Genomic DNA, 13,700 nt, shown 5'->3' on the forward strand with positions numbered 1-13,700 from the left:
GGTGTGAGTTTCAAGCTGCTGGGTCTGGGACTCAACCCATGCAGCCACGTGGAAGTCCAGCATCTTAACCACTATGCCACCTGCTAGTCTCCACAAATATATATATATATATATATGTTATTTTTTTAGAGGTTTTTGCTATGTGGAGGTGTGCACTCACCAGAAAGACAGAGACAGAGAGACAGGAAGTGAGAAATCACCCCCCAGGGGAGATGGCCACACCGCAGTTCTTCTCTTTCATTCTCCTCTCAGGATCCTGGGCACGCATACACACGCGCCTGGCATGAGTTTAAGCCACTGGGTCAGGATTCGGACCACAGTCGACTATATGGGAGTCCAGCGACATAGCTATTACAGCAACTGCTGGTCCCCCCACAAATATATTTTGAAAGACAGAACTAGGGGTCAGGACTGTGGAGTATGCATTCAAATCTTTCATTCAGTAAAATCTGGGCTATGATAGTGAAAAAGAAATAGTCTTAATGGATAGTTCACTTTATGCCACTGATTCAGGAGCAATATTCTGAAACCAAGGAGCTATAAATCCACTTAATAATACTATCATTTAGCTGAGATTTCTCTATCTTTGCTAAAGAATAATGTGAATTGCCAGATGCTCTGCTGAAATTCAATTCAAGTAACTTATGAGCACAAACAATATGTCAACACTAGGATTATAAAAATTAGTAAGATATGAACCTAGCTCTCAAGAAGCTCATAATTTTGAAAAAGAGATAAACTACATCTTGGTATTCTTCCAATCTACCAGAATACTAATCCCATAAAAGTGAGTCATCCTATATTTCATCTTCTTACTCTTAGTAATATCCTGCTGTAAAATTAAAATACATCTTCCCTTGGTGTTTACAAGTTCCAAATATTTATAGACTTATGTCTCTACTTCACTGTCTCTCAGCCAAGATGAATATATTTAGCTCTCTTTTTCCTTTCCTTTTAAAGCAATTCCTCAATTTAAGTAATCTTTTTGGTGACTTTATTTGAATTCTCTATTTCTGTATTAAGTTTTAGGATCTTAATGACATAATTATAATACTGTTCCAGATATGAAATTAATCATGATAGAAACCACCAACCTTTTTGATGATGTAATGTTTCTGTGTGAAGCCCAACACATTTGCTTTCATTTGATTTTTAAATTATTTTGGTTATATTATTAAACTACAAGTTTATATTTACTCTAAAACCTTCAATTGTACGAATTTTCCAGATTTCTCCCATCAAATGAAAACTTAGAGATGATGAGTACTTGAAACAATTCTTACTAACAAAGAACAAAGAATGTAAAGCCAGTTCTTTTTTTTGGAGAGGTTTTTTTTGTTTTTTTTTTGTTTTGTTTTGTTTTTTGGCTATAGGACGCATGCGCTCGCCAGACAGAGAGAGAAAGAGAGACAGAAAGCAAGAAATCACCCCCCAGGGGGGATGGTCACGCCACAACCCCTTCTCCTTCATTCTCCTCTCGGGATCTTGGGCACACACGTGTATGCACATGCGCCCAGTGTGAGTTTAAGCCACCAGGTCCGGGACGCCTACCGCGGTCGACTACATGGGAGTCTAGTGACATAGCCATTACACTAACTGCTGGTCCCTAAAGCCAGATCTTACAGCAATAGGAAATAAAGCAGTTTTAAAAAAAAAAAAAAAAAAAAAAAAGAAAGAAAGAAAAAAGCTACTCTTGCCTAAAATTACTCTTTTTTTAAAAAAAAAAAGCTTTTGCCATAGTGTACATGTGCTCACCAGAGAGAGACAGAGGGTTGGGGGTTTGGTCAAGCCACAGTCCCTTCCCCTCCATAGTCCTCTAAGGATCTGGGACACGCACACACATGTCCGGTATGATTTTTTTCTTTGGAGAGGTGTTTGCTATAGGGTGCGTGCACTTACTGGAAAGACAGAGAGAGACAGAGAGACAGAAAGTGAGAAATCAACCCCCCCAGGAGGGATGGCCATGCCACAATCCCTTCTCCTCCATTCTCCTCTCGAGATCTTGGGCACGCACACAGATGTGCCCAGCGTGAGTTTAAGCCACCCAGTCTGGGACTCGAACCACGGGAGTCTAGCGACATAGCCATTACGCTAACTGCTGGTCCCATGTCCAGCATGATTTTCAAGCCACTGAGTCCAGGACTCAAATTGTGGCTGACCATGTTGGAGTTCAGCACCTGAACCACGACACCACCTGATGGCCCTGATAATGCTACTCTAAAGCTCACAAAAATTAATTTTTCAAATGTCTCTACCAATCTTCTAACACCATTTTCATATTTAATATATGTTAACATTTCTGTACCTACTACAGAATATATATCTACATAAACACACAGTTAAACTCTTCTACTTTTGAAACTATGACAATATAGTCAGACAATACATCAGAACTCATGATCGGTAAGAACTGAGGAGACTTTCACAGACTAGATTCTTCATGGTTGAAAGTTTCCAATCTTGGGACCAGCAGATGGTGTAATGGTTACATCATTGGACTCCCACATAGTTCATGGTGGTTCAAGTCTTGAACCCAGTGACTTAAAACTCATGTGGGTGTGTGTGCATGTGTGCACGTGCGTGTCTCAAATCCTGAAAGGATAACAGAGGAGAAGGAATTGTGGTGTAGCCATCTCCCCTGGGAGGGGTTATTACTCACTTTCTGTCAAGCTCTTTGGCAAGTGCATGTGCCCTATAGCAAAAATCTTTCTCTTTAAAAAAAAAAAAGAAAGTTTCCAATCTTTAATAGAGTTTTGCTAATCTTTCTCTTTAAAAAAAAAAAAAAAAGAAAGCTTCCAATCTTTAATAGAGTTTTGTGAAGGAAGATAAACAAGTGTTATACTAGGGTAGAACAAGGACTAGGTCCTTCTGCTAAGGATGAGGTAATAATCAGTGGTGGCTTCTTCACTGGGAGAAAAACTTACTCAATTGTTCATAAACTTTCAGTGCTTAAACAAATAAACAAATACAAAGACCTCCAAAACTTCCTAGCCTGATATTTACAGCCTTTCTCAATCAGGCTCCAACCCACACACTTTTTTTTTTTTTTTTTCGCTATAAGGTACATATGTGCTTGTTGGAGACATACAGGCCCAGTGCATTTGCATAGTCAGCCATGTGAGATCCAGCCATTTTTTAACCACCATGCCCCTTGGCTGGTCCTCCATACCTTTCTGGTCTTACCTCACACTATCCCAATTCAACATATCCATATCTGAGCGAGACAGACTGCACACCCTTTCCGAGATCCAAATGCTTTCTTGACTCAGAAGTTTACATCCATCACTTCCTTAGGTCACCCTCATTAGCAAATCTCTATTTAAATTCTACTCATCCTCCCAAGTCCAACTCAAATACCATCTGCTTACTAAAGCTTTCCCTTATCCCTCATTCAGAACCTCTTCTGACCCTGAACAGCACTTAGTCTGTATCTCTCACAAAGCCACATTCACTCTCATGGATCTTACAATTATTTATGTATAGGCCACACTTCTTCTCTCAGGTTATAAGCTCCTTGAAAAGGCCTTTGATGCAGTCTTATTTGCACTGTCCCTTCCGTCTGTACTTTTCACAAACAAGAAAACAATAAATATTCACTGAGGAGAGTGAGTTCCAATGCTTGACCCCTCCCCCCAACAAAAAGGCTGTAATAATCAATATTCTCACTGCTATTCACTCACTGAGGAAATAGCTCAACACATATTATATGCAGGAAGAGTGGGGTACAGAAAGAATTAGATGGAGACGCAGCTCTCTCAAGGAGTTCACAGTCCAGGACATGGTCTAAGACATATAAATCACTGTAATACCAAGAAACAAATGTCCTGAGACAAGCAAAGATGGAACACAACAGGAACCAAGAACAAGGAGAGATTATTTCCAAGTAGAAAGGGATTTGATGGTACATTTGAAAGTTTGTGCTGGGTCCTAAAAGTCAGGCAGTATTTCAATATGTAGAGATGGAGAAATTTTTTGTTGTTGTTTCTGATTTTTTTTCCTTTACTCACAATAGAGTGCATGTGCATGAGAGAGAGAGAGAAGAAGAAGCAAGTACTCTCCCTAGGGTATGGTCACTCTTCAACCTCCTTCCTCTGGTCCTCCAACTCATTTGATCTAGATCTTGGGCATTCATGCAAGTACCAGCATGTTTACAGCTGACCAGGCCAGGGATTCAAACTGTGCTTTCCATGTGGGATCTGGCTTCTCTTGAGCAGTGCCTCACTGCTGGGCCTCAGAATCAGGCTAAAATAAAGGGCTTTACAACAGGAAATAAGGGCCAGTGAGGCAGGAGGATACACAAACGATGAGTAGTTCAATAGTACAGTGTATGTGAAAGATGACAGAGATAGAGAAAAATTGTAAAGACAGTTGGAATTACATCTGGTAAGACTCTGCAAGCCAAATAAGGAAGTAGAGCTTTAGTCTGTAAGCAATGAAGAACTATTTCAAAGTTCTCGAGCAGGAGCTAAATATTTTGTTAGAAGCTCTAAAGTAGATGGCAGAGAAAGAGATTGTTGACAAGGAAACAAGTTATGAGTCCAGTGCCATAATACAAAAACAGAGGTTATAAAAGTATGATCTAGGAATGGGGTACAAGGAATGGAAATGGGAAAATAGAAATTTTTGGAGATGACACTCAAAGAACTTGGCAAGTTGTGGATATATGAGTAGAAATAAGGGTCTGTAAAGAGATAAAGGAAGTTTCTAGGTTAGGAGGAGGGTGATGCCACAACCAATATAAAGGACACTGAAGCAGCAGCAAGTTTATGTGGGAGAACACTGCTCACACTGAGTTTTAGTACCAGTGGACAAACAATGGACAATATCACAAATAAAATGTGTTGCACTGTGCTATTTAGAACAAAACATACAATTCTGTCTAATAAGTGAAAAGAGTTCAAATTATTTCATCCTCAATAAAGGATTCTGATGAATGACTAAAACAAGACCATAACCTGAAAAATGTAACTTGCGGGCTGGCTTTGTGGTTCAGTGGTAATGTGTTGCTCAAGAGAGGCCAAATCTCACCAGGCAACCTTGGTTTGAATCCCAAGGCCAGTTAGCCTGGGCATGCACATGAGTGTCCAGGATCTGAGAGGCTGGAGGGCTGGAGAAAGGGGGTCACAGTGTGATCAGACCCTGTGGAGGATACTCATTCCCCTCTCTATATCTCACTTGTATGTGCCAGCTCTACCATGAAAAAAAGTCAAAATTGTTAAACACACATACATACATATATATATATATATATGTATGTATGTGTGTGTGTGTGTCTATATATGTATAACTCCTAGGACCAACAGGTGTTTAGGGTGGCTAGATCCCCATGGCTAACTACATAGTTCAAGTCCCAGAGCCAGTGGCTTAGAAAATATACTGAGCATGCATGTGAAAGTATTACAGTGTGGCCATCTTCCCTGGGGAGTGATCTGCCCACCCTTGGAGAGCCCACATGCTCTATACCAAAAATTTAATGAACAAACAAACAAAAAAAAAAGGAAAAATAATTACATACATCTTTGAGATCATGTAGGCAACATTAAGTGTATAGCAAATTAAAACCTGAAAGCCCATATTTGAAGGAGGCCTCATGATACAGGACAACTTCATATACCTCCAAATCACTTTAAAACATGTAAATTTCTGGTTAATAGTAAAGTCTTGAAGAACCTCACAGTTAATGCTTCCATTAAAGTGGTAAATGCGTCTTCTGTGGTCACTATCGTTTGGCCCAATTTAACTACAATATCCACAGAAAGAAGTGGTCAAATCAGATGACTAGACCTTACTGACAAGGTACCAAGGAATACTATTCAGTCTCTTTATTCATCCCTTTATATAATACTCCTCTTAATAAAACAGAAATCTACCTAGATGTATTCCCACCATAGCCCCAGAACTTTCAAAAGCCTAAGAAATAACTGACCATGAAATCTAATGGGTAAGGGGAAGGCAAAATAAAACCTACAATGATAAACTCATGAGGATTACAGCTATTCAGTATCCATTTCTCTTAAGGACAAACAAAAAAATCTCATCAACAGAAACTAAAATGACAATAATGTGAACATGAATATCTAGCATATAATTTGATATTAATAAATATTTACTATATATGTACTGAATTTAAAAAAATAAAACATTTAAGTTGTAGTTCATTTGTCTAATAAGTATATTCTACCTGTTAAGATATTTTGTTCTTTTTTAACTTATTGTAAATACTGATAATAACATTCTTTTTATCAGATGTAATATAATTTCAGTTTAGGTATTAAAGGAAAAAAATGAAAATTCAGTTTTTTTTAAAGAACTATTTTACTCAATTTTATTTATTTACTTATTTCAATTTGACCAGAAAGAAACAGAGAGACAGCGAGAGAGGGCAAGTGAAAGCAAGCTGCCAGATCCGGGACTTGAACCACAGTCAGCCAAGTGGGAGTCCAGCACCCTTAGTCACTGCACCACCTGCCGGCCCCAAAAATTCAGTCTTTAATAATTAATATTTTTGTTAATGATGGGCAACAATTCAAAGATCAAGCTAGATCAAAACATATTTCTTTCATGTCTGACTATTCCATTACAATTATATATTAATCATTTGTTTAAAATCATACTGATAGTTTATAGCTATCCATAAAAATATTGGAATAATATACACTCACTCTTAATAATGGTAAGTTCTTTACTATGCATGCTTATGAGTGATTTCTATGTCCTTTTTTGCTTGTGCATGTTTTCAATATATGTTCGTGCTATAATTAATGTTTTATTATAACATTACCAATAGTGATGGATTGAAAAGAAACATACTTACTAGGTCTCTATGAAGCACCCAATTTGCATGGAGATAATGGATACCATCAAGAATCTGGTAAAGTAATGATTTAACCATGGATCTTGGCAACTGCATGGGCTTTTTATTTGCTTTTGATGCACGATGAAACTTAATAATATGCTAAAATTTAAAAAGAAAACATATTATAATAATATATAGTCTTTGCTAATATCTATACCTATAAAACATTATCAAGGCTGTAAAAAATACTCTATTTTTTTACTTAATTACTAAAGGTCAATAATGACATAAAATGAATAAAAAGATCAATCAAAACTGAATCTATCTTGGGAGCAAATATGTTTAATGTGGGGCTATGATGACTAGATTTACTAAAACCATTGAGGTTTTCATTAAATAGGACCAAAAGGTGGGTGAAAGGAGTTGATATTTATCTTTCTTTAAAAAAATAAAATAAAAAAAGAGGGCATCCACGCTCATGGTAGAGAAACAGAGAGAAAGAGAAAGTGAGGAAGTACCTCCCATGGAGGATGGTCACACCACAATCCCCTCTCCATTTTTCTCTCCTTTCTTGATTTTGGGCACACAAGCACACACACTCAGTGCATTTTTCAAGTTGTCAGATGTAAAACGCAATTTGCACAGTCAGTCACGTAAGATCCAGCTGCCTTAACCACCATGCCACTGGCTGACCTGGGGTTGATATTTAAATTGCTGACTAAGAATAGTATTAGTCATCTTCTCTTCTGATAGAATGAAAGAATTAAAACAGAAAAAACTACAAATCATTAGAACTCAGTAAAAAGTTAGCACTTAGTTCATTTGAGGAGTATCACTAACTATGTATATATGTGAATTACTGAGAAAGTTCCACCTTTTTCAGGCACAGAATAAATTAGAATATAGTCCTAGAAGTTAATATTGCATAGGAAATTATGAGAAAAGAAGAGGAAGAGTGAGTGGGGATTTCAATTCCTTTGAAAGGAACACAACTGGATCATCATATTCAAATTTTTTACATCCACGTTTTATAACATAGGTTATATAAATATTGTAATGAAAGAAGAAATGACACTTTTCCCCCACCAACCTCCACCTTCTGTCTGTTAAAGTTATTAATAATCAGATTTATAATTGATATAGGTGGCAAACCACATCATATTGAATTAAAATTTAATTAGCCATAATTTGAACTTAATGTCAAACTTGAATTCTTTTACATTTTATCAGGTCCTTGAATAAAATGCTTCTTACTCCTGATTTTTAAAATTAGGAATTAGAATTTTTTGATTCTTTCATATATTTATAAAACATCCTTAAAGTTTGCAAATGTACTTGGTGGAGCCTGTTTTAAATGGCAAAATGCTATCAGAGGGGGCCAGCAGTTGACATAGTGGTTATGTTGCTAGACTCCCACATAGCAGTCCATGGTTTGAGTCCTGGACCTGATGGCTTGAAAAATAAAGTTGGGCACGTGTGCGTGTGTGCTCAAGATCCCAGGAGGAAAATGGAGAAGAAGGGATTGAAGCATGGCCAACCCCCATCCCTTCCACGAGGAGTGATTTCTCACTTTCCTTCTCACTATCTCTGTCTGTCTCTCTCTCAGGCAAGGGCACATGCCCTATGGCAAAAACCTCTTTAAAAAAAAAATGCTCCAAGAAGTTGCCCTTAACTTAGAAAGAGAAACTATTTACTATTTACTAGCTAAATAATTATAGTACTGTGCATATCACAAAAGTAATTTTCACTATACATATTAGTAAACTGTTACTAACTTATTTACATAAAATTACAATCTCCTAGTCTCATTAAAATTTTCTCAAGTGAAATTTTGGGACATTACAAATAATATCTTCTCAGTAAGACACTGGTTTATTGCTAACCTTTTTTACTATTTTTATTTTGAACTTTGGTTAACAGGCAAAATTCTGTTTCCTTTCTGTGCATTAGTGCTATGTATCACATACATATATGGTCCATACCTATTAAAATAATCCTAAATATACAGTGACTAGACTTACCCACAAGTCGTGTTCTGCATAATCAAACAGCAGCCACACCTTCCTGTCACTGTGAGAAAGGAACACCTTCTGCAATGCGATCACATTAGGGTGCTTCAATTCTCGCAAAAGCTGAATATGAAAGAAAGAGGAAGGTCACTATTTTGTTAACAAGGAGGGGGGCATGGTGACTTTCTTATAACTTCAAAAATAAAGCCACTGAAAATTTAGAAAATTCAGGTAGGCAAAATGGAAGAAAAAAATTACCAGCCAGAAACCACACCTGAGTTAAGCTCTGTCAGTATCTTGGTGTGTGTCTTTCCAATCCTTTCTTCTATGTACATGGGTATGTTTTTAAAATGAGACCATTCTAAATGGTAAAATGTAAAATGACAAACAAAAGTAATATTGTTATCACTAAAAAGTTAATTATATTTTGGTACCTGTGTTTTTGTTTTTGTTTTGTTTTTGCTAGAGGTATAGCTCCTTAGGAGGCAGGAATCGTGTATTAATACCGTTTGTAATCATCCTAGCACGGTACTGGCACTCAATAAATATCTGTCAAAGGAAGGAAAGATATTTAACACTTCCTACATGTATCTATGCCTAGAGCGTGTGAATGGGGTTTTCTGGAAGAGTCATGAGTATAAGGGAATGACTCTCATACCTACTGATAAAAGCTGGAGTTGAGAAGAGGCCCTGCAAATAGAATAAAAAGGCCTTCACAGAGTACAAGCTTCAAGCTGGACAATGAGGAGGAAACAGACCAAATGAGCAAGTGAATACTCAGCACTTGGCACCTAACAGTCTCTTGATAAAATATTTAGTAACAATGACATTAACTGCTCAAGGTAAAAGCCTTATAAATAAGCCTGCTTCAGGCTGTCCTTAACTCAGGGTTCAGATATAATAGGTAGAGAGAAAAATACTCAATTTTATAAACATTTTGAATACCTTTTAAATGCAAAGCTCTGGAAATCACAAAAGGGAAAAGGAAGAAAACTATTAAATACTTTTAAGTTCCAGATGATTATATACAGATGTTTTTCTCTCACTTAATCCTTATAACATTTTTTTTTTTTTGGAGAGGTTTTTGCTATAGGGAGCGTGCGCTCGCCAGACAGACAGAGAGAGACAGAGAGACAGAAAGTGAAAAATCATCCCCCAGGGGGGATGGTCACACCGCAATTCCTTCTCCTCCATTCTCCTCTCGGGATCTTGGGCACGCACGCACACGCGCCCGGCATGAGTTTTAAGCCACCGAGTACGGAACGCGGACCATGGTCGACTACGTGGGAGTCCAGCGACATAGCCATTACGCTAACTGCTGGTCCCCCAATCCTTCTAACATTTAATGCACACGGAATCTGAGGTCCTGTGTGATAAAAATTACTTGACCAAAGTTAGAGAGAAAGGGTTTAGATTTAAATAGATCTTCCTGATTCCAAAGTCTATTCTTTTTCCAATATGGCTGAAGTCTTTGTCCTTGATTCCCACACTGTAGTAGGTAAGATAGACATTTAAGTAGATAGAAGAGACAGAAAATTAAACTGCTTACCTATTCTAATAACTTGACACCTTAAGTGTCTGTGCTGGAATCATGTAAAAATTATTTGAATGCCAACTCTGGAATTTTTATTCAATTACTTTGGAGTTGCCTATTTCTTCGCTATTTTCGATGACAAATGGATTGCTTCCTTAATTCTCCCATTTTGGGTCTAGACTGCAGCTCTTTCTGTTAATCTACACCTTAAGGATCTTGCCTGAAAGGACTCTACCAGCTATAAGCTGGGTATAATTCCAGGATATGACTCCCTGTGTTCTGCCTCAAACCCAGATGTCCTGAAACACAGACAAGATATAAGAGCTAGGATGGGCTGGGCTACCACAGCCACTTTCCACCTTTCATGACCTGCCTCAGGGTTTCAGCTGTATTTCCTGGGTCTATACGGTAAAAACAGAACTACTAAAAAAGGGAAGAAAATCAGGAATACCTATCAGTACTACTCTCAGTGGGGAGGTTAAGAGAGTCATTAGTGATTAGTCAAATCAACATCTCTGAAAAAGTATGTTCTCTGTGACAACAATCTACAATGAATCTATTTTAAGTTTCGTGTTAAAAAATAATTTTGAGTAGGTAATAAATTACATGCTTCAAAAACCAAGAGCATAAATGAGGGGATGGCAAATGTTCATGGAAAATGTAATTAAAGTATAAGTTTATTCTGGTGCAAAAACTGTTTGAGACCAAACCAGCCAGGGGCATGGTGGTTAAGGTGAATGGATTCCATACGACCAACTGCGTGGTTCGAGTTCTGGACCCGGCAATTTGAAAAACACATTAAGTGCATGTGCATGAGTGCCCAAAAATCCTGATAGGAGGATGAAAGAAAAGGAACTAAGATCTGGCCATCCCTCTCCTGGGGGGAGGGTATGTGTGTGTAATGCTTTCTCTCTCTCTCTCTCTCTCTCTCTCTCTTTCTCTTTCTTGTGAGCACACCTGCCCTATAGAAAAAAAAAATTAAATCCACACAGCATTTTCATGATATCCATTTTCTGCGATCCTTTGAAGATCCGTCATGCAAGGATACATACATACTAAGATGTCCCACTAGTACTCCTCCTCCTGCCACCTGGAGGTAACAACTTTCTAGTTGCTTGTTAATCTTCCCAGTGTTTCTTTATGCAAATAAAACTATATATGAATATATGTATTTATCTTCCCTTACACAAAAAAAAGCATAAGATACAGGGGTCTAAAAAATTTTTCATGAAAAATGTGTATTGTATTATGAAAAAAATTATGCATCAATTTCCAATTTTCTGCACCAAAATAAAATTTTCCTAATTTGTTATAATGTGTCTAAACAGGATCTAGTTTGAATAAGACATCAAAGGACCTTTAAGACATCTATTTGAAAAGAGCCTCTAACAGAGCAACATGAATTCCACTAAAACTGAAGCAAGAACAAACATCAAATATATGGTTTTTCACAGTAAAAGTTTGCCTGGAAGAAGGGAGCAATTACTGACACTTTATGAAAACTTTATAGAGACAGTGCCTCAAAGAAATCAGCAGTTCAAAAATAGATAACTCTCTTTAAGAAGGGACAAGATGATTTTGAAGATGACACCCACAATGGCAGACTATCCACATCAATTTCCTAGAAAATTAATCTTGTTCCTGCTCTAATTGAAGAGGACAGACGACTAACAGTATAAACAATAGCCAGCACCACAGACATCTCAATTGGTTCAGCTTAACAACTCTGGAAAATTACAGTTAAGCGAACTTTCTGCTCTATGGGTACCAAAACTGTTGCACCCAGATAGATCAGCTGCAGACAAGAGCAGAGCTTTTGATAGAAATTCTAAACAAGGAGGATCAAGAATTTGAAGAATTTCTTTGAAGAATTATAATAAGAGATGAACTATGGCTTTATCAGTATGATCCTGAAGACAAAGCACAGTCAACGCAGTGGCTGCCAAGAAGTAGAAGTGGCCCAGTCAAAGAAAAAGCAGAAGAGCCAGTCAAAAGCAAAGGTTATGGCAACTGCTTTTTGGGATGCTAAAGGCATTTTCCTTACTGACTTTTGGGAGAGCAAGGAATGGTAACATCTATTTTGAGAAAGTTAGCCAAAACATAGCAGAAAAACACTTGGAAAAGCATCACCAAAGAGTTAATTCTCTGAAAGGGTTAAAAGTCTCCTAAGCACATTAGGGATTGGGAAGGGTTAGCTCAGTGTCTCACTGATGTCTTAATTGGGAAGGCTTATTAAAACTCCCAGGTGCTTCAAACATGCCTTCTTCTCCTCCTCCCTTTTTCTTCCTGGGCTAGTTGACCCCTCACTGACCTCCAAAAATGGCTTCTCCCCCACCCCCGTTTCTACTTTCAAATATAGAGACACCCCTCTTGTTGATACTGAAACATCAACAAACCTCCAAATATACTATAGATCAAAATGATTGAACATGACAACCAAAGATAGTGAAGAAACAGTGCAGAGATTGGGGAAGATTAACAGGCATCCTATTCCAGAACTGCTCTAATTAACCAACCATAAACCTCTCTCCTTTAAGAACCAATAAAGTTCCTGGTCGTCACCCTTTAAGGACAACATAACTCTCCCATCCAGCCCCTTTCCACTATCAGAAAGTGAATAAATTCTTTTCTATCCACTTTTCTGTGTTTGTGAATTCTTTCACAGCCCGCCACCAAGACTACCCTAACATATGGCAGAGATCACCCTAACATTCTCCACCACGACAATGCTCTACTCTTCCTTCTCATCACACAAGGACAACTATGCGAGAGTTTACGTGGGAAATCATTAGGCATCTATCTTTCAATCCAGATGTGACTCCTTCTGACTTCCTTTTGTTTCCCCATCTTTTTTAAATTATCAGAAGACTTGTGCACTCATCAGAGACAGAGAGAGAGAGGAAGAAGAAAGTATCCCCAGTGCAGCTGGTCTTGCTGTATCCCTTCTCTATTTCTCCATACCGTTGGGATTTGGGCACACATGCACATGTGTCCAGCATGTTTTTCAAGCCACTGGAGCTGGGACTTAAATTGTGATCATCATACAGGATCAGGCTCCTTCAACCACTAGGCTACAGGGCCAGCCTTATTTCCTAATCTTAAAAAAAAAATCTTCCATCCTCTCCCAGGGGTCCATCTCTCTCTCTCTCTGTTGAGTGCACAGCAAAACTGGGAGGAAAAAAACTTTAAAGGGTACCCATTTTTCATCGGTTAATAATGTAAAGACTGAATTGGGGCAAGCAGATGGCATGGTGGTTAAGGCATTAAACTCTCACATGGCTGACTGCAATTTGAGTCCCAGACTCGGTGGCTTGAAAATCATGCCAGCCATATGTGCATGCATGCCCACAATGCCAGGCGG

General features: G+C 38.0%; 1 protein-coding gene across 5 annotated transcripts in view; it reads right to left on the reverse strand.

Moving 5' to 3' along the window:
- CDK19 (cyclin dependent kinase 19) overlaps positions 1-13,700 on the reverse strand; it is a 163,707-nt gene that overhangs the window by 55,722 nt on the left and 94,285 nt on the right. For 3 of the 5 annotated variants that reach the window (XM_014591042.2, XM_014591043.2, XM_027775142.1), the window contains 2 exons: positions 8,818-8,928; positions 6,815-6,955 (listed from right to left, as the gene is read on the reverse strand). The exons of 1 other annotated variant lie outside the window; for it this stretch is intronic. In XM_014591042.2, the coding sequence (XP_014446528.1) occupies positions 6,815-6,955; positions 8,818-8,928 (252 nt within the window). Of the gene's footprint in view, positions 1-6,814; positions 6,956-8,817; positions 8,929-13,700 lie in introns of those variants that run through there. One more of the 5 variants, XM_014591045.2, reaches the window with a different exon arrangement.

Source organism: Tupaia chinensis, unplaced genomic scaffold (genome assembly GCF_000334495.1).
Source record: "Tupaia chinensis unplaced genomic scaffold, TupChi_1.0 Scaffold000527_1, whole genome shotgun sequence".
NCBI classification, from domain to species: Eukaryota; Metazoa; Chordata; class Mammalia; order Scandentia; family Tupaiidae; genus Tupaia; species Tupaia belangeri.